General features: G+C 38.4%; 1 protein-coding gene across 1 annotated transcript in view; it reads right to left on the reverse strand.

Annotated features, from left to right (window-relative positions):
- Positions 1–726: 726 nt before the first annotated feature.
- The window catches only part of NDST4 (N-deacetylase and N-sulfotransferase 4), a 260,857-nt gene continuing 241,082 nt past the window's right edge, over positions 727–20,501 (reverse strand). Inside the window, exons 11-14 of the mRNA XM_004612720.2 lie at positions 12,692–12,862; positions 11,736–11,845; positions 7,040–7,142; positions 727–4,725 (exon numbers count right to left, since the gene is read on the reverse strand). Of these exons, the coding sequence (XP_004612777.2) occupies positions 4,606–4,725; positions 7,040–7,142; positions 11,736–11,845; positions 12,692–12,862 (504 nt within the window). The 3' untranslated portion in view covers positions 727–4,605. The remainder of the gene's footprint in view (positions 4,726–7,039; positions 7,143–11,735; positions 11,846–12,691; positions 12,863–20,501) is intronic.

The following is a 20,501-nucleotide window of genomic DNA, read 5'->3' on the forward strand; positions in this document are numbered from 1 at the left end:
TTAATTTTCTACCAGTGTAAAGATGTAGGATACGGTATATGTTTAAGAACACCTTCCTTATTTTGAGTGCATGAGCAATACAAAAACGAAGACATCTCTAATTTTGATAACTTATAGTTTATAAAATAACTATAAAATTAAATTAAATTAAAAATAACTATAGATTATTTTTAGTTAAATGTTGTGAATTTTCTCTTTGGTTTGAGAAATTTGTACATATGGATCTTATATTCCTGACAGAATATCTATCAGGTTGCAAGATTTTTAAGTGAGAGATAAGAACACACACTCCAAAAAGGTATTCTAGTGAATAAACTAATGAAGATCCAGAGACAAGAAAAGGGCAAAGGGACTTCAAAAGTAGAGTGGACTGAGATGGAACTACGTAACTCTGAAAACAGATGAGAATGAAAACAGAAATCAGTATAAAGCTTGTTTTTGTATAGTAATGTGTAGGACATTTTCCCATTTCAACCACTGTTGTCCCATTGTTCATCGATTTGCTCGAGCAGGCACCAGTAACATCTCCATTGTGAGACTTGTTACTATTTTTGGCATATCGAATATGCCATGGATAGTTTGCCAGGCTCTGCGGTGCGGTCAGCATACTCTCGGTAGCTTGCCGGGCTCTCCAAGAGGGACAAAGGAATCAAACCAGGGTCGGCCGTGTGCAAGACAAATGCCCTACCTGCTGTGCTATCACCCCAGTCAACCAAATACAGTTAATTATGTTTAAGATATACATGTTTTATTATTAAAGAAAGTAGAAAAACATTCTTGTTTGATGAAAGAGGAGATAGTGGTTTGAATATTATACATTATATTTGTAACAAACATATTCCAGTATAATTACATCAGGCATTGATATATGTTATTTAAATATATCTCATTTAATGATTATAATAACCCAGTGAGCAATACTTATTGTCTCTACAGAAAAGGAAACTGACTCAGAGAAGTACCACAAATTGTCCAAGGCCACACAGAGAGTGATAGGCAGAATGAGATGAGAACCCAGATACACAAAATCCACTTTCCTAAATTTCTGGTTATACTTGTTAAACGTTTGGAATTCAGGAAGCATAAGCATAGCAAACAAAGAAAAAGGGAAGGGAAAAGATTCATCAATTGCCAAAAATTTGTGTTTCAGAGAGAAAGAGTCCTTCAGTGACCATACCAGCAGTAATATTTACTTTGGAGAAACGCTATTTCAGTGGTTTAAAATTTTTAGTAAATGCAATTCTCTTTCAAATTCTCTCACTCAGCTCACTAACTCAAACAAGAAAACACTGATTGGCATATATATATATGTATATATATATGTAGACACATATTTATACACATATAGATTGAGATATATGTGTGTGTATATATATATCAATATACAAATCCAGGATTAAGTTGTATTTCTATAGTTGAGATAAAATCCTATAAGCAAGACCATTAAATTGTTTTGAAAGATCTTTCTATAGAAGATCATTGTTCTGCATATTTGTTTTCTAAGGTAACTTCATAATCAAATCTGTTAACTTAGTCACCAGGACAAGAATTTATAAGGTATTATTTCACTGTAAATTGTTTGTATAATTTAAAATAAGTCAAAACTCATGGTAAACAAGTAGCTATAACATCTTAAAAATAGTGGGACAAAAGAATGAAAACTATATAGGACAAACATAAATAGGTTTATTTAAATGGAAGCAATGAACCCTCTTATTGATTCTGTTACTTAGCAGAAAAATATAGTGATAAGAGAATAAGCTTTTCTCACTAGCAATACATCTTATTGTACTATTAATAAAATCAAAATTTGATTTTAGATGAGATTTGTAATAGACTTGTTAGAGACTGGTATTTGAGAAGCAAATACTATGCTTTGACATGGTCTTATTTTTAAATATTGTTTCTATATTTATTAACTAAAAGTAATCAATGGTTGTATTTGTGAGTTAGGCAACTGAGATAAAAGTAGAAGAAGAAATGAGTAAATATTAGCTTGCATAAAGCTTTAGGAAGTTTTTAAAATTAAAATATATGTCATGCAGGACTATGAAATAGACTTTAAAATTTAGAAAATTTCAAGCCTTAAAATATAACATAACATAAAATAAAACATTTATTTAATTAAATTCTGTTTTTATTTAATATCAATTAATAAAGTTTTTTAAAAGACTAGTGGTGAAGACTAAGAAAATCAAGATGTTCTTAAAAATACTTTTTTCTGATTATAATCTCTCATTGCCCTGAGTTCTTATAAACAGTTAATAATGAAGATAAATTATATAATTAAAATGAACTTTGTTGCCTTCGTTATCAATCTTAGTGTGAAAAGTGTATACACAGAATGAAAGAAATGGTACAAACCAGTTGACTTTGGGGAGATTTTATACTCATGTGTCTGTAGTCAGTGAATGATAATGTACACATGTCATCGAAAAAAGAGAAAATGCAGAAAATGAGTTAAACTCAATATATATGGTACTAAGTTGGAAAACTCTGAATTTTATTTGATATGTGAAACATTTTTCTTCTTTCCTATATTGCTTTTATCACACGTGAAAAAATGTTAATCTGTTTTAAGAAAGAAAAAGATTAAATATAAATTAGAGGAAACTAGTAAACAAATTAATCAGATGTTAGAGCCTCACATATATAATTGTGATTTTAGTGTGTTTAGTGGAATGTTATGAAGCACATATTCACTTAAGTGACAGTAACAATGGAGCCTCACATTACACAGAGACCACAAAGGTTATAATTTGTGATTTGTAATAACTTAAGAAAAATATTAACTTATTTTAAAAAAGAACATGAGAGTCTTGATGCAGTGGGAACCCCATAGGGGGGAAAAACATAAAAATCTTAAAGCAGGATAAGTATGAAGTTGAATTCTAGAGTATAATCAGTAAAACATTTGATTCTCTTAGATTTAATTTGCTTGCTTAAAACTGGAACAAAAACAAGGATCTTTAGTTTCCTGTTTAGTTTCATCAAGTACAATTTCTCAAATTACAGGAGAAAGCAATCCTATTTTCAGCCTATAGAAAAATTACTCTAGAGGAAGAATGGATTGATGGGTAATGTTGCTAAAGTCAGTTTGATTTACTGTTCTGTTGAAATTTTACCATCATGTATCACTGAAAAGATTAACAAAGCCTTAATATATATCTTCATTGACAAATGGGATAAAAATTCAGCTAGCATGACAATAACCTCCAAGTACAAGAGAAACCTATAATTCCAAGACAAAAAGAATGTCGCTTCTCTAGAAAATAAGTAAGGTGGCATTGTTAGGGTTTAGGTCAGAGGTTCAGTAATATTTAAAGACTTAATTTCAGATATTATATATATATAATTTTTTAAAATAAGTACTTAAAAACACAATCTTCAGCCATAGCATATACACTGGCATATGTGGGAGAGCAAAGCTTTCAAAAGATGAACATGTTCCACATGGAAGGCACCAGAACTTTTGCATCTGTAAACACATATTGGGTGTTTTCATTGCCCATTTATTAGAGCTTTTTTTTTTTGTCTATGGATAGTGAAAAACTACATCACTGTCAAGGTGGAAATGCCTATATTGATAATATGACAGAATTTGAGGCCAATGTATAGAGGACCATTTTTCAAGTTCCTACACAGTATACACGCATTCCTTTTGCTCCACCAGTCTTGACAGAGTTTGACTGGGACTCCAATGCCAAACTTAGAGAATGGCATTTCCTGCCTGAAAACACAGTAAGATGTCAGACGGGGCGGAGCGAGAGTACAGCAGCGAGGGCCTTTTCCTTTCATACAGCTGACCTGGGTTCAATTCTCAGCATCCCATATGGTCCCCCGAGCACTGTCAGGAGTAAATCCTGAGTGCAGAGTCAGGAGTAACCCCTGAGCATCACCGGTATGACCCAAAAGCCAAAAACAAACAAACAAACAAAGAAAAAAAACCAAAAAACAAAAGATGTCAGAGTCTGAAACCCTTCAGCTGGTCTCCTATAAGAGAACAACAGAGAACATGGGAAACTACAGCTTCACAATTTCTTTAGCAAGTCAAGCAAATACATAGAGAAGTAACAACAGAGGAAAAAAAACAGACATTGACTAAATATAATAAATAGAAACTGCTCAAAATCAGAGAATGCATTACATATTTTTATAACAAAAATGATGTTATTTTTAAATTCGTGAAGGGAAACTTAATTCAGATACTGGGTTACTATTCACTTGCTCTGGAGAACTCTGTCCTTATCTTTTCCTCAAGATTCTGATTTGTCAGTTGTTTATAATCAGGGTTCTCCATCACACATTGGATTTTGGAAACCTTCAGATTAGGTTAAGAGCAGAATCACCCCCACACTGAAGCGTGGATAATGTCACGGAACTGGGCACTGCCTCCCTCTAGCTCACACAGGGAGGGATGTTAGGAATTGCCAACGCGTGCAAACAGAACTGTTTCCATCGTATGAAAAAGATAGAAGGAAATTTGTTCACATGATCTTCTGTTGACAATCACGAGTGTCAGTAAGGGAGCAAAAGACGTGGGGATGTTTTGCTATTTAATCGTGAAAATTAGTCTCTCGTGCGCCTTGGTTCCAACCTCTGATGCTATCTCACTTTCTGCAGCTCCTGTCGCAGCCAGGACGGCAGGGGCTGCCCCAGTCTGTGCAGCAGCTTGGACAGTTCCACGTTGTGGTCTCGGTAGTAATTAGAGAGGAACGTTCTAGACTAGAGAGAAAAAGAAGGACGACTTGGAGAAAGCTATTCATGAAATAAAATTGTAATCTTCATGATTTAAGGAGTTCTTTCCAATATTAAGCATCTAGAAGACATTGATTTCTTTGTGATTTTTTTCTACAGGTACCATCTACGTTTACCTTATGAAAAAAATTTGAACAAAAGTGGGGTTGCAAAATTAAAATTAGTACAATTTCATAACCTTTTACCATTAAGGCATGTATTGCAGAACTGATAAACTGGTAAAAACTGATAAACTGATGAAAACTGATAAACTGATAAAACTCCCTCTCTGGAGGGAGAGGAGTTGATGAGAGGAGAAATTTTGGTGTGCGAAACTAATTAATATGCTATCAAATCTACATAAGTGAGGGGCTGGAGTGATAGTACAGGGAGTAGGGCATTTGTCTTGCACATGGCCGACCTGAATTTAATTCCCGGTATCCCATATGGTCCCCCAAGCACCATCAGGAGTAACTCCTGAGTGCAAAGCCAGGAGTAATCCCTGAGCATTGCTGGCTGTGACCCCAAAAGAGAAGAAATCTTGATTCTTATATTGGACTGGAGTGATAGCACAGTGTTAGGGAGTTTGCTTTGCATGTGGCTGACCCAGGTTTGATTCCTCCATCCCTCTCAGAGAGCCCAGCAAGCTAGGGAGAATATACTGCCCGAACGGCAGAGCTTGGCAAGCTACCCATGGCATAGTCAATATGCCAAAAACAGTAACAAGTCTCACAATGGAGACCTTACTGGTACCTGCTCGAGCAAATTGCTGAACAATGGGATGACAGTGCTATTATGATTTATATTGTAATCAAACTCAAAATAATGAACCAATTTACAAGAATGCCTTAAAAATAATCATTTTGTGGTATTTTGGTGCTTTTATTTCTGGAAAACAGAAACTTTATTTTTGGAGAACAGAATCATTTTGTGGTATTTTGGTTTTTATTTCTGGAAAACAGAAACTTTCTAATTGGATTTTTCTCTCCAGATGTCACTTGCCTTGCATTAGAACTCAGTAAACATAGTTCTGTGTCTTTGCTAAAATAGTAGAGAGGTAAATGCTTCCCACTTAAGTACAGGTAACGGGACTCACATATTCTCCATCTGGTCAATGTTTTACCATCTCTCTTAAGCCCTTCCCAATATTTTAGCACAAATGAGTCCTTCTTCAAAAACACTCCCTTGGCAGCTTTTGTGTACACAGTGGAAAAGGACTTCAGACAACTGTATTTTGTCTTGTACCATTCATCAGATATTTCATTATGTCTCTTTCCTTAAACCTGATTGTAAACACTGCGACTCTGGATACGATGTTTACAGAAGTACTGGAAACATTACGTTGAGTTCTTGGAAGATTAAAGTGATTTTTGAAATCCTTTTGGAATTTTTAAGTTTAGAGGTATATCTTAAGAACTTTTGGAGGGATGGGTGTTTGATCATTGATGATTGTAACCCAAACATGAAAGCTTGTAACTATCTCACAGTGATTCAATAAAATTTGAAAAAAAAGTCCAAAAAAAAAAAGAACTTTCTGATGCTTCTATTTCTATAGTAACACCTAACTCACCTTCATCACCCTCTGCTTAGCTTACCTTAGGGGAGGTACTCAAATTTGACTTAGCTGATTGCTAGCTGGTTTCCCAATGCTAGTCTAGTCTACAGATGACATTTATCCTCATAAAGTCACAGTCATTAGGGCACTCCCTTGCTTTTTTGCAGTTTTATTTGTCATTGTCTCATGTATCTTACTCTACACTAATAACCACAACTAATTTACAGTTCTATATTTTTGGTTCATGACAGTTTTACCTAAATAACCTCTCTTTGATATTGTAATATATAATACAGAGAACTCCCCAAACTCTTAAAATTCCCTAAGTGAAAGAGCAATAATGGTATCTCTTGAGGGGACATTTTGATCTCACCTAAAAGGGGGGGGCTGTTTGCCAGGCCCAACCAGGATCCAATTTTTTTTCTAGGCTGTAATTTGTGATCCAAACACTTTAATCTTCATTACTTCCTTCACTGCTACATTATAGACAACTGATATACATATTTAATGTTTAATAATAATACTTATAAAATTTTCTTAAAGTACATATTTACTGAACAAGCTAAGAATAATTGCTTCCCAATGGCAATTTTTATTGCTGTCTACTAATCTGTCTTATATCTTCTAAATATAGACAATAGTTTATAACAAGGAAAGAGGAAAAGAAATAAGAAAAAATATTGTCAGTGATTTTAAAATGGTACTCACAGAGTTTTACTAGTAGCTTAGGGAGTAGGAAACAATTACCTCTGGATCCATGGGTGGATATTTTCGGCCTTTACTTTTCCCAAGACATTTGGTCTTTCCTCCTTCTAATAATTGACACCAAAAACCTTTTTGGGGGTCAAACCTACAAAAGATCAAATATGTAAATGATCATACAATGCAGTAACTATAAGCTGTGTACAGAACTTTACCATAAATTGTGAACAATTGAGTCTCATCCATTGTACAAAGGAAATGCACCATTAGCATGCCTACTAATTTAATTTTTTGTTGTTACTGTTGATTTGGGGCCACATATGGTGGTTCTCAGAACATACTCCTGGCTTTGCACTGAGGCATCACTCCTGGCAGGACCCAGGGGACTACGTGGGGTGCTGCGGATCAAACCCGGGTCAGCCATATGCCAGTCAAGCTCCATACATGCTGTACTATCTCTCCTATCCCTGTTTGAATTTAACTCAGTTTTATAAATATGTATTGAATTTATTTGAGTTCAATAGATAGCACTGTAGCACTGTCATCCCATTGTTCATCAATTTGCTTGAGTGGGCATCAGTAATGTCTCAATTGTGAGACTTGTTATTGTTTTTGGCATATCAAGTATGCCACGGGTATCTTGCCAGGATCTGCTGTGCAGGTGGGATGCTCTCTGTAGCTTGCTGGGCTCTCCAAGAGGGACAGAGGAATCGAACCCAGGTTGACCGTGTGCAAGGCAAACACCCTACCCGCTGTGCTATTGCTCCAGTCCAAGTTCAATAGATATTAAAGACAATTATATTTTTTACTTTTTAATTTAATTTTTATTTATTTTGCTTTTTGGGTCACAATCGGTGATGCACAGAGGTTACTCCTGACTTTGCACTCAGGAATTACTCCTGGCAGTGCTTGGGAGACCATATAGGATGCTGGGAATCAAACACCAGTTGGCTGCATGCAAGGCAAATGCCCAACCTACTATACTATCGCTCTAGCCCCAAAGAAAATTATATTTTTAGATGTTTCTACTGTAATGAAAAAAAGACACAAAGGTCCTTAGCCTAATTTTGTGCTGAAATTATTAAATTCCATATGCTACCTATTATCCATAAAAAATCAAGGACCAATTAGCAAATTGTTATTTTGATGTAATTTAATAAAGAACGTTTAGAAAAATAATTTATTCATTAATATGAGACCTGTAAAAGCATATTGTCATTTCTGTGAAATCATTCGTTGATGTGTATAAAAGTAACAGAGTGTGAGATAAGGACCAGAAGAGATCGTCTAGAACAAAGGGCTCTTGCCTTGAGTGTGGCCCATGTGGGCTTTATTTCTGACACCCTGTACAGTCTTACAAGCCCCACCAGGACTGATCCCTGAGCTCAGAACCAGGAGTAAGCCCTGAGCACTCTTAGGTGTGGCCCCCAAATAAAGCAACAAAACCAAATGGACAAAGAGAATGTGAGACGAATATATTTCTGAAGCTGTAGACATAAATTAAACCTTCTAATTTAGCAAAACTTTGTATTTTTATAATTAGAAAATTTACACTTTCTAAGGAAGAAGCTAGAAGTGTAACAATACATTTATTTTCAGACAACACAAGACCCAAGCTGAAGAAATGGTGAGTGGAAGATTGGATAACTTCATTACTTTTGCTAAAGGCAGATTATGTCATTGGATACACCAATGAGATTCCTATACATGGTTTAAAAATTGATGTATATTTGTGATTAAGACTGTCTGTGTTAGGTTTAATTTGACACATCTTCGAACTATATGCCACCACACCAAAGTACCAGCACCCCCTATTACAGTCCATTGTTCTCTTCACGGTGGTCCCCCCCTTTCACTGAAAACCTCCATCATCTGATCAGAGTCCAGTGGACCATTTAGGTTTCGATACTCTCACATGAAACCCTGAAGTTATTTTGCTCCTCCCGCCACACACATTTGCAAAAGATGCGTTGTGAGGCCTAATTAACTATTTTGCTAAAACTCAGATACATAAAAACTTTTGTTTAGGACTAACAAGGTAGGAAAAATGAAAGAACGATCCAAATAAGAAGGAAAATTTAAATTTATTGCTATGGGACTTGCTGCATGCATAAAACATAGAAAAGGTTTGCATTTTTGTTGCTTGGCAGATGTTTTAGGAGGATGAAGCATAATTGACTGGGATGTAAAGTTAATTAGTTGCAGAATATTTTGTTGCCCTGGGCCCATTCCTGTAATACCTGTGCACCTGCAATTTGCCTCTGCACATATGTGAGCTCATTTAAGAAGAGGGAATTTTTCTTCACAGTTCTCTGCCTGGCCTATTATTAGAGACTTGATCCTTGCCGACCAGGTTGTCCAAGTACATGTTATCAATTAAAATTAAATACATCACCGGTTAAATGGATAACAGGAAGGCAGAGTCATTTCCAACCTGGACTTTTCAATCTGCTCCTTGCCTATCACAGTCCTTTCTGTAGTTTTCACTAATTTCCCAAGAGGAAAAACAATTCAGCATGCTGTGCAAAATGAGATGGAAAGTCGGCATAACCGTGCCCCTCAACAGCGTTTTCTGCCTCAGGATGCGAATATTTAACTGCATTAAGGTAAGAATACAGCTCTGGCAACAAAGCCAAGATATTTATACACACACCAAGAGCATCTTCTTTGCTCTCCGGCGTGCCTCTGTCTCCAGATGGGCTTCAGGACTGGCTCTGCACAGCAGCGGGGGTGAGACAGAGCTGACTGTGACCCAGGAAGGAGGGCCGTCGAGAACAGAGTCATTCTTTTTCATGGGGTTGTCATAACCTTGAATCTACATGATCATACTGTCCTCCATTCATTTATTGCTTTGACAACTTTATACACCCTCCAGTCTAACAAAGGCTGTTTATTCGAAGTTTAAGCGATTCATTGTTTTATGGCTCTATTTTAGTAGGCCTGAGATTGTGAAATGAAGATGCAAAATCTTTTCTACAATAATGGTGAGGCACCCTTCAGGTCATGGGCTGGCTGCTCTCCAAATTCTTTCATTCTACTGACTCGCCCAACTGTTATGCATTTTTGTGATACGTGAGACATATTAAAAGGCATCCATTTTGTTCTTGTTTATCATCCTTCTCGAAAAGTACGGATTTGCAGGTTAATTGAACCATAAGCTACTAAGTGTAGCGAATAGGAAAGAGCCATTCCCTAAACTGTTGTAGAGAGGCTGGGAATCATGGCCGATATAAAATGATGGAAAATATATTACAGGAAGCTCTGTCTACTTAATCTGCAGGGGCATGCTTTGTGTTACAAAAACTTCATTAGGATTGTTTCCGTGGGAGAGGTGCAACCCAATCACATTACTGCTTTTCCTGCCCTGCCATTACCCTCTCTAATTGTCCAATTGCTGATTCTAATCTGTTGTGAACTGGGAAATTATAGAATCAGACTTGTTGGAATTTCGTCTAAAATTCAATAGACTCTACATCAGGCTTTATCAAATATATAGCCTTTACAACTATGATTTGGAGAAGTGGGGCTTTTGTTTGGTGATTTTTTTTTTTTCTTTCCATTTTCCCTCTTGTTTAACTGTTCCCGCACTAGGTCTCAGTATTTCCCCTTAAGTGGCCGCAACATTATTTACCCTCCTGTTGTTAACTTCTGCAGAAGGACCTTGCCCTCGTCCATGAAGACGGGGGTCACGCATGCCTGTCCCTGTGGGTATGGCCTGGTTTTAGTGACTTGGGTAAAATCATTAGAAACTGGACCCAAGTAGCAAAAGGTCAGGACCCAAGTAGAAAAGATCATGGCTCCCTTGGGCCCTGTGAGGACACTAAGTTCCACGGAGATGTGTCTCCTCTCACTGAGGTCAGCTTCCAGGTATTTTAGCTTAAGAGTCAAAGGTGTGAGGGAGGAAACCCTGAGCCACTCAAGTCATATCAAGACAGTCACATCGCAACTGCAGTCCCAGCTACTAGGAGCTAAAGCAAGCTGACCAGGCTAAGCCTCCAGCCCAACGCTCCAATTTTGATTAGAACTAAATGGGGCTGGTTACACACCAGGAGGTTCGGGTCTGCCAGGTAACAGTAGGTAACTGGAATGCTACACACGGTTCATCATCCTTTAATAAAGTAGAGGGTGAAACCTGAATAGATCCTGTCCCCAATTCTGACCCCACTCCTGGTAGTGCCAGGGAGCTAACAGTGGTCTTCAGTATATTGTTTCTAACTTAGGAAATGACCTGGGTGAAGAGAACATTATATTTTCATTTGTCTGTTTGTGATTTTGGGCGGGCCACACCAGGCACTGCTCACTTATTCCTCACTTTGCTTCCAGGGATCATTCCTGGTGGACTCAGGGAACTAAACGGGCTACTAGAGATTACACCTGGGACAGCTGAGTGCAAGGCAAGTGCCCCAGCCGCTGTACTATGGCTCTGACCACAGAACATTATCTTTTCTACCCATGATTCAATTTCTAGGCACATAAGAAGTTTTCTTAATCAAACTTATACAGGGTCAAATCTCCCAAAAGGGGAAGTTTTTGGAAATGTAAAATGCTTTATAAGATAAAGTATATGTGATATTCAAAAGGAGACATTACATGAATAATGAGGATATTCCTTTGACTGCTTTGAGTAACATAATGATGTATAAATTCATAGCTAGTATTAATGATGCTATAAACACACCTACCAGTGATAATTTATGATGGCAACTAATGGAAATGAAATCAAGCATGAGAATAGACTCACGTTAATGCTTCAGAGTAATTATAATGAGGTGTAACTCCCAGAAACTTCTGGACTTCATCCATCACAGTAGCTGGGTCAGATCTCAGCTGCTGTCCATCAATAATTAGCAACTGTAAAGTCAAAAATAGTCACTTCATGAAGAACAAAACTAAATGAATTAGACTAGGCTGTCTCTTATGACCTGATGTGACAGGAATAAATTAGGTCAGAGTAAATAGAAAGAAACTAGGTAATATTCAGAATAGATTTTGGTGTTTAATGTCCTAATGCCCTTTCAAATAAACAATTTAAGCTTGCCATGATCACCATTCCCTGTGAATTATGGAGATACAATTCTTGACAAGTATAAATCAGAAATTATCAAAAATATGATGGTGATTTAACAGTCCTGTCAAATCAGTAGTTTTCATTTATAGTGCTATCATGCATCCTGCAAAAGTGCTCGAGCTAATCCTGGGATTCAAGACTGAGAAACAGTGGGTGTGCAGATGAATTCATCCATGCCAGAGCTTGTTGGGACCTGATTTGAAATGAAGAGGGCAGAGGACATGGATGAGGTCCTCACTCCTTGTTCTGCCCCACTTTCTGGAGCTGTCAGAGTTCTTTCCGTTGTGACAATGAGATGCTCGACCTCCTGCCGGGCAGATGACACACAATAGCTCCACTCTGCATTCCACAAAGGTGGGGCCTACCCGTGGCTGAGAATTGTTGCCTTTAAATCATGTACTAGTTCCTGTGTGAGGATTTATCATTTTGAGTTCACCTACTACCCAAATGAAGATCTTGCATTTCCACTTAACCTTTGACTACTATTATTGAGATGAGATGTTTCTTCCATAGGTGTGATCTGCTTTTATAAATCACCCTCTGTGACAATGTTTATTCAGATTTTTGGTTTATCAGTGCAACGCAATCAAGATATAAAAGAGAGAAGGAAAGTCATTTCAGGACATTACCTGAGAAGTAGCAAAGTAAGTTAGCCATCTTTCGATGTGGACTGCATACCACCCAGGAACTAGGCATCTCCTCTGTAATGTTTTCAAGTCAGATGGTGCCCAATGTTCCGTTGTAATAACTTCATAGAAATTAAACCTCAGAGCGGCTGGATCTTCGTGGGATCTTTGATGCTTTAACAAGAAAGTCAGTTTTAAAGTTAAGTTCACTTGTGTTTGCACATATGCATGTGCACATGTGTGCGTAACATCTATACACATGCAACTCTCCACTATTTCACAAAAGTAAAGGGTTTTTAAAATAAAAATGTGAAAGGTGCATATCTTGGGACCTGAGCTTTGAAATACAGCTTATTCAAAGTAATTTAAAATACGAGACTTCTATAAGTAGCAAATAGTATACAGATTATTAAGTCTTCATGTCTCAAATGGTTTGGTGCCAGGCAAGAGATAGAGTATGAGGATTTTCTTCACGGGTCTGACTAGATATGACAAGATGTCAAAAACCAGACAAATGAAACCAATGCAAGGAGATTTAGGTTGGCAAGAAGGGGCTTGAATCTTATGCTGTTCATTGGTTTCTTTTAAAGTATTCCCACAGATTCTGGGATTTCCCAAGTAACTCTGTATGGTCTGGGTGGTGAGGGGTGGAGAAAGCAGATGTCTATTCCTAATGTTTGCTTAGACGTCTGGTTCATGTTGATGTTGCCTGAGATTCTTTCTTTTGGATATTCCAAGAGCTTTTGCCTAACCATGCTAATCCTCAAATACTTCTCTACCACTTTTCCTCTGAGTTGTTCCCAATGTGACATCATTTATCAGCAGGAGAGACCAACACAATGAGAGCCAATAATACTCTTTTACAAGCCTTCATTAAGTTTACTACCCAAACAATGAACTACATAGGGTCCAGAGATAAGGGGATATAAAGGAGACATAATCACTATTGTCAAAGAAATCAAACTGAACCAATTGTAATGAAGTCATATATTTGACTAGAGGTGTGAGTTATTTGCTTACCAGGGATAGGCAGGCCAATTAGTGATTAGTTTGGAATAAAAGATAAAGGGATGATGTTACTTTTTTAATTTTTTTTATAAAATCTTGAAAAACACATTTTATTTTCATTTCTTTCTTTCTTTCTTTCTTTCTTTCTTTCTTTCTTTCTTTCTTTCTTTCTTTCTTTCTTTCTTTCTTTCTTTCTTTCTTTCTTCTCCTTCTTTCTTTCTTTCTTTATTGAATCACGGTGAGAACAGTTACAAAGCTTTCCAGTCTAAGTCTCGGTCATACAATGATCACACACCCATTCCCTCACCAGTGCACACCCTCACCACCAAGAACCCCAATATACCCCCCATCCCACCCCTTCCCCACATATGTGGCAGATGATTTCCACTTTACTCCCTCTCTGCTTTGATCACATTCAATATTTTGACAAAAGATTAACCATTATTATTTGGAATTTTCCCCAACATTCAGACCTGCCGAAAAGGCATCATTAGATAACTTGTTTTCTATTGCTGATATGAAGAGCATTTTGGATTTTTGATATTTTAGTAATAAGTCTGGAGGGATTTCTGTCAAAAGCCACTGGGTTCCGAGATTGGTTTGTGTGCCTCTGGGATCATGGCCATTCAGGAGCCAGGGGCCGTTCATGGGTGGCAACTCCGGGTCTCCTCGGGGCGGGGAGAGGGGCCGGTTCCACCGCCCATCCCATGAGGCCCCGCATGTCACATCACTGCAGTCTCATACCTGGCTGTCCAATAGGCTCTGAAAAGGTGGCAGCCACCGTGCTGCCCAGGAGAAAAGGCGAAAGGGATAATGTTTCTTAATGGATGAAAAATTTCAGTTAAGAGAATGATTCTGAAAAGCACAGAAAAATGAACAGGAAAGCGTGTGGTAATGAGATGTGTGGGAATGGATAATTGATCTTTGCAAAATATCTGGGAGTGAACATGGAGAAAATTTACTCAGGGTAGGCATGAAAGTACATTGGGACTTGAAACAAATGTGTAACGCAGGCCCTATGAGTAAGGTAGAAATGACAGAAAGTTAAAGGTGATGAGGAAGGGGTGGATGGTGAAGAGAGTAACTTGTAGATTGAAGAACAGAACTTTGAAAGGATGGTCATTGTATGCTCACTGGCATTCAGAACATGCATTTGCTGAATACACAGGGACATAATAAGTTTAATGTATAGATAATAAGTTTAATAAGTATAATAAGTTTAATATGTATAGATTATGTAACATGAATAAAGAAGCATACACAGTGCTTTGTGCATATTAATATTGTAATGCTAATGTTGTTGATTTAAGCAGTGATAATATGAAATCATACTTTACCGGCCCTATATTAACTTACACCAACTTTTCCTTATATTCCTGCTTCCAATATTAACATAAAAATATGACCAGAAGGTCACAAAGGGACATATTTTATAGGAAAAAATAGCATTCTAGCTCCTTTGTGAGACCCATTATAAAAATGTGGTGTAGAAATTACCATGGCAGGTGACATTTGTAGGAGTTTCTGAATTACACCTGCTGAGCTTTGGATTTATGGTATTTACTGAACAGACAGAACTGGCTAAGTAATAGGCTGCATTATTGTGAAATGTGGGGCAGTTTGGGGACCCTACGCTTAGCAATATAGCAGTAAAAAGTATTCCCAGAAAAAAATCCCTTTCAAACATGTATGTTCAAAGAATTGACTTAAAGAAGCATACCAAGATTCTTTGATTTAAGTGGTTTAAACTATGTGGGGAGAAAGAGATTTACATAAATCTGCTCTAAGTAGTGATCATGATTTCTGCTAGAAAAATATGCAACTTTTGTCCAAGTACTAGCACTAACATTTTTTAAATTAAGGCATAACATCTCAATGCTTTTAGTGCACATTTTTAAGAATAAGTTGATCTTGCTTTGAAACAGGAATTTTCATAAAGACACAGTTTTATATATTGGAGGAGACACTCGTGTTTCTAGTGGTGGAGGAGAAACTCACGAGTCTAATGGTTATATGCTAAATCCTGCATCTAACCTATTTGGCTCCCAACCACTTGTAATCCCAATTTACAATGCCCTATTTTTTCCTGTTCACCATTATTGTTCTCAGCAATGTTTATTAAAGACATTTTGAAAAGACTCCCAAAGCAAAATGCTTTTTCTTACAATTTCTTTAAAATATTTCCTTTTCATATTCTATACTTGACTACTTACTTCTACCCATGCATTAAGTATACACATTCAGGGGCCAGAGAAATAGCACAGAAATAGACAGATGCCTTGTGTGTCGTTGACCTGGGTTTGACCCACCTGGTTTGTTAAGTGTTGGTAGGTAGAGCTCTGGAAGCCTCATGTGCCACCTAGTGTGGCCGTGACGGCCACTGAGTCCCACCAGACTGGCCCCGGGTCAAAGTCATCAATTGAATCACCACCACATGCTTTATTACCACCTTAGTTTCAACCACTAAATTCAATTTGGTCTTCATCATTACTGAGGTCCCTTTTAGAGTTCTCTTGCTAATTTTATCTTATCCCTAGACAATGGTTGAACACTTTGCCCCCTTTTGTTGCTCTCCTCAAACTGTTACCTCCTAAATGATCTTTTCATGCACCCCTAATATAAAGTCATTACCAAATATCGCAAAAACACTTCCATTTCTCGATTTCAAATGTTCAAATTTCCAGATTCTCTCTTTGTTCTCTTGTTTTTCCCTCAAGTATCAACACATGTGTTCTTAGTCAGAGGTACTGATAAAATCCAGAAATTCTATAAACTTGGATATATTTTAAAAAAACCTTTATTTCAGCAATCTCTGAAGGAATTTCAGCATTCACTGTATCTATAATTTAGCTGTCAATAAAATTTGGTTATTTTATATCACATGATAGGCATTTTTGATTAGCTAAAATGCTGCCTACACTCATCCTATATGTAACAGTAGGGTAGTCAAAGCACTGTTGTGTCTTTCTTACCATTTAATGTTTACATGCATATTTGTGGATGATTTTAAAAGTATTGTGGTAATGATTATGGAAAGTATTGAGATAATTATATTTGAACAGCCATTAGCAAAATAGTTTTATCCTTTTATGAAAAAACATTTCTGAAATGAGGCCCTTTGAGTGCCGAGAGGGTCCCAGCATAGGAGGAGAGAAGAGCTCTGGAGAGAGCGTCCCTCCTTCCCCATCTAAGCTACTTCCAGAAGCCTCTGTTTCCAGAGTCTCCTGGATTCTCCATTTGCTGTGCGGAGCCTTTAATGATTCCTCCTGGAAACTTCTCTTCATATTTGAAGTTCATGTCCATGGCACCACCATGCAACACGTTTCCCTGGAGTAGATTCTAGCTTCTATGCAATAAGGTCTTGTCATTGTCACCCCTACCCCTTTTGTTACCATATATCTTGAATTTCTTTTGCAAATGTTGCATCCATTTCTTCCTAGTCACTTTTAATTATTCCTTTACAAAATCCATATGACTTTATTCTTTTCATTCTATTGCTGCGTGCTCCACTTCTCTTTTCCTTTCAATCCAATGAAAAGAGTGTAGACTTTGAGTCCCCAAATTGTCTAATCTCTTAGCAACTGCTGGACCCCCTCCACTGACTACCATTGGTAGCACTTGATTCTCTTGGTTTGGGTACCATTACCCCCCTGGAGTTTTTCTCCTCTTTTTCTCACTGTCTTCTATTTTCTCTTGCCCTTCTGTCTGCTGTACTTTCCAAAACTCTCTGGCTACTGTGCTGTCCATGGCTATGCTCCTTCATCTGCGGTACTCCCATATTGACTAGCTGTGGGAAGGGAGAGGGTGTCACTTAGCTGTGCTTATTCCCTGGTGCACGTGCTGGTCTTGGTGGCATTCTTAGTTATGCTCACACACATCTGCAGTGAGAACTCACTGCACTGGGGATCCCAGATAACAGAGTTGCCAAGATTCCACTCAGCACGTGTGGTGATTGAACTCCCAGACTGACACTTACAATGCGGGGGCTTTAAGTTGCTGAGAAATCTTGCAGGGGGGATCCAATTTTATGGCTTTTATGACTTCATGCCTTTGCTTTGCAATTTAAATCAGCAGAGCAGATCAAGCATACCAGTTGACCTCTATATCTCTGTTTGGTTGGCCTGGTTCCATGATCTCTACCTGCCTCACCTCTTTAGCCTTCATGCATCCTTTGCTTGTTTTCTTTTGGGGACCACATCCAGGGAAATTCAAGGTTTACTCCTGGATCTGTGCTCAGGGGAATATACTGGGTGCTGCAGGATTGAATCTGGGTGAGTTGCATACAAGGCAAATGCCTTACCAACCCTGCACTATTACTGCAGTCCTCTCGCATCCTTCATTGGTGCTTCTTTGTCCATGGAGGTGTATGACCACCACCTGGTTAGCCAGAAAGGAATCTAACTGACCCTGGGCATTGTTTTCTTACCAAGTTTAAGATCATAATCCCTGGACCTCTCTAGGTACTTATACTTCACTCCATTGCTACGTTCTATCTCTGTCTAAACTACCATCAATTCTCCACAGGACAATGGATCACTGTCATGTCATCCTGTTGTTCATCGATTTGTTTGAGTGGATGCCAGCAATGTCTCCATTCATCTCTGTCATGTGCTAGTATAGCTTGATGGCATATTGGGGACTTTTTCAGGATCAGGGGAATGAGGACCGTCGTTTTAAATTTTTTTTTGGCATATTGAATACACCACGGGCAGCTTGTCAGTCTCTGCTATGTGGGCGGGATACTTTCAGTAGCTTTCTGGGCTCTCTGAGAGGGACGGAGGCTTTTGGGGCGGCCTCTAATCGCCTTGACAGGTGTTTGCAGTCTACCGAATGTAAGCTTTTGGTTGACTGGCATGTTGTAATGGTCTGCACACTGACAAACACGCACCTGCCTGCATCTCTGGGCAGCACCTGGGACATCTGTGCCCTCAGGTTGATCTCCTTGAGGTTGATGGAGTGCGCCAGAGGTTTTTGAGCAGCTGGCAGAGCAGGACCCTATTGCAGAGGGTCTGTGCCAGGTCAAACACCTGCACCAAGTCCCAGGTCACCCCGTGGCTGGCTGACAGCACCCCACAGTCCATGAGCCACTGTACGAACTGTCACCATGGCTCTATGTCTGACAGCACTTTGATTCAGCCCAGCTGGGGCAGGCGGCAATGCTGTGGCCACCACCGAGGTTTCTCTGTGCCCCACCAATGCCATTCTGTCTATATCTTGCAGAACAGCCAGTGATGCCCATCAGGAATCATGCGCAGAGTTCCAGCAGGGATCACGTGTAGAGTTCCATGCCTGGCCTGCTGAGCCATGCTTCGTCTAAGGTGAGATGGTGAGCCGGGTTCAGGAGATCATGAGGGGTTGGGGTGGCAGTGGCGCCATCTTGCCTCCAATCAAATATGGTGTGGCAATTATGAAAAATGAGTAGGGAGTGTCTTCTGATATGTTAAGAATATATTCACTCATCCGTGAAGTGGCCTGGAGCATAGTGGCAGTTGGATTGTGGAGGTCGACTGCTGGGGCTGGGTCCCTTGGGGTGGGGAGGACTCTCACCTGCCCCACTCTGGGGCACCCTGAGTGAAAACAGCCTGGTGCATAGGTTATTCCTGGCTCTGCACTCAGGAATTACTCCTGGCGGTGCTTGGGAGACCATATGGGATTCTGGGAATTGAACCTGGGTCGGCCGCATGCAAGGCAAATGCCTTACCCACTGTGCTATTGTTCCAGCTCCAGGATGAATATTCTAACCCACGCTTTCAACTCCTCAAAGGATGCTGGCCCCATGCACTCTAACTTAGCACCTGACACCGCAGTTCCATGTCTAGCCCCATAGAAGATTCTCTAGCTCTTTAAATGGACTCTGGTCCTTTCAGGAAGGGGACTGTGCATGTGTATTCCCCAACTACGCTCACTCAGTCAATACTTGCTCAGCCTTCAGTTTTCACCTAAAGTTTATTTCCCTGGAGAATGCTCATATTGCACCTTCCCCTTCCTCACAGCAGTCACCTTTTCTAATTATATATCTTTATGATTATTTGATGATCTCTCCACACATTAGAGTGAACACAAAGTTTAATTATCATCTCATCGATTAATACCATAATTAAATAGAGCTGCAAACTCTTCCATTTCAGGGTGAGGCAATCCATATTGCTGGACATTTATTTCTTGTTTGTTATTATTTTTATAATGCTAGAATATAAATAAAGGAATCAATATTTATTCATTTCTTTGAAGTTTTCCTGACAATTGATACCAGAAGAGGAACCATAGCACACAAGAATCTCTATGGTGTTTGATAACTTTCAGCTAATAACTAATAAACTGTCAGATCATTTCAACTGCCAAATTAGACTTCAGAAAACTTCCCCACATATATCCTTATCCTGGAATAGTTGAGTGTGTTTCTTTTTCTTATCAGAAGAGAGAAGAAAAATTACCATATGTCAAGATGACATTAAAATATATTGCTCTGATATGTATTTTATTGACATCTCATTGACTTGATAATATTTATACAAATTATGAGCAGTTATATTTGTCTTTCTTCTCTCCTTGATTAATTTGTTAAATTTTCTAATGTGTTGTTATTTTTTATTTACTTTCTCATTTATTTTGTCTTACATTTTTTTAAAAAAACAGAGTCACTCAGTCACTCACCGTGCATTTACTAAAAATGCTCTTTCTTTTCTTTTAATTTTGCTAATGGTGGCAGACCCACATTTTACATGTTTCTGTGATTTATTCACTGCATTAGTTCTTTGATGAACTAGACTTTCTATCATTTCATACTTGAAAGTCCTTGACCCAC

The sequence above is a fragment of the Sorex araneus genome, chromosome 6 (genome assembly GCF_027595985.1).
Source record: "Sorex araneus isolate mSorAra2 chromosome 6, mSorAra2.pri, whole genome shotgun sequence".
In the NCBI taxonomy this organism is placed as follows: domain Eukaryota; kingdom Metazoa; phylum Chordata; class Mammalia; order Eulipotyphla; family Soricidae; genus Sorex; species Sorex araneus.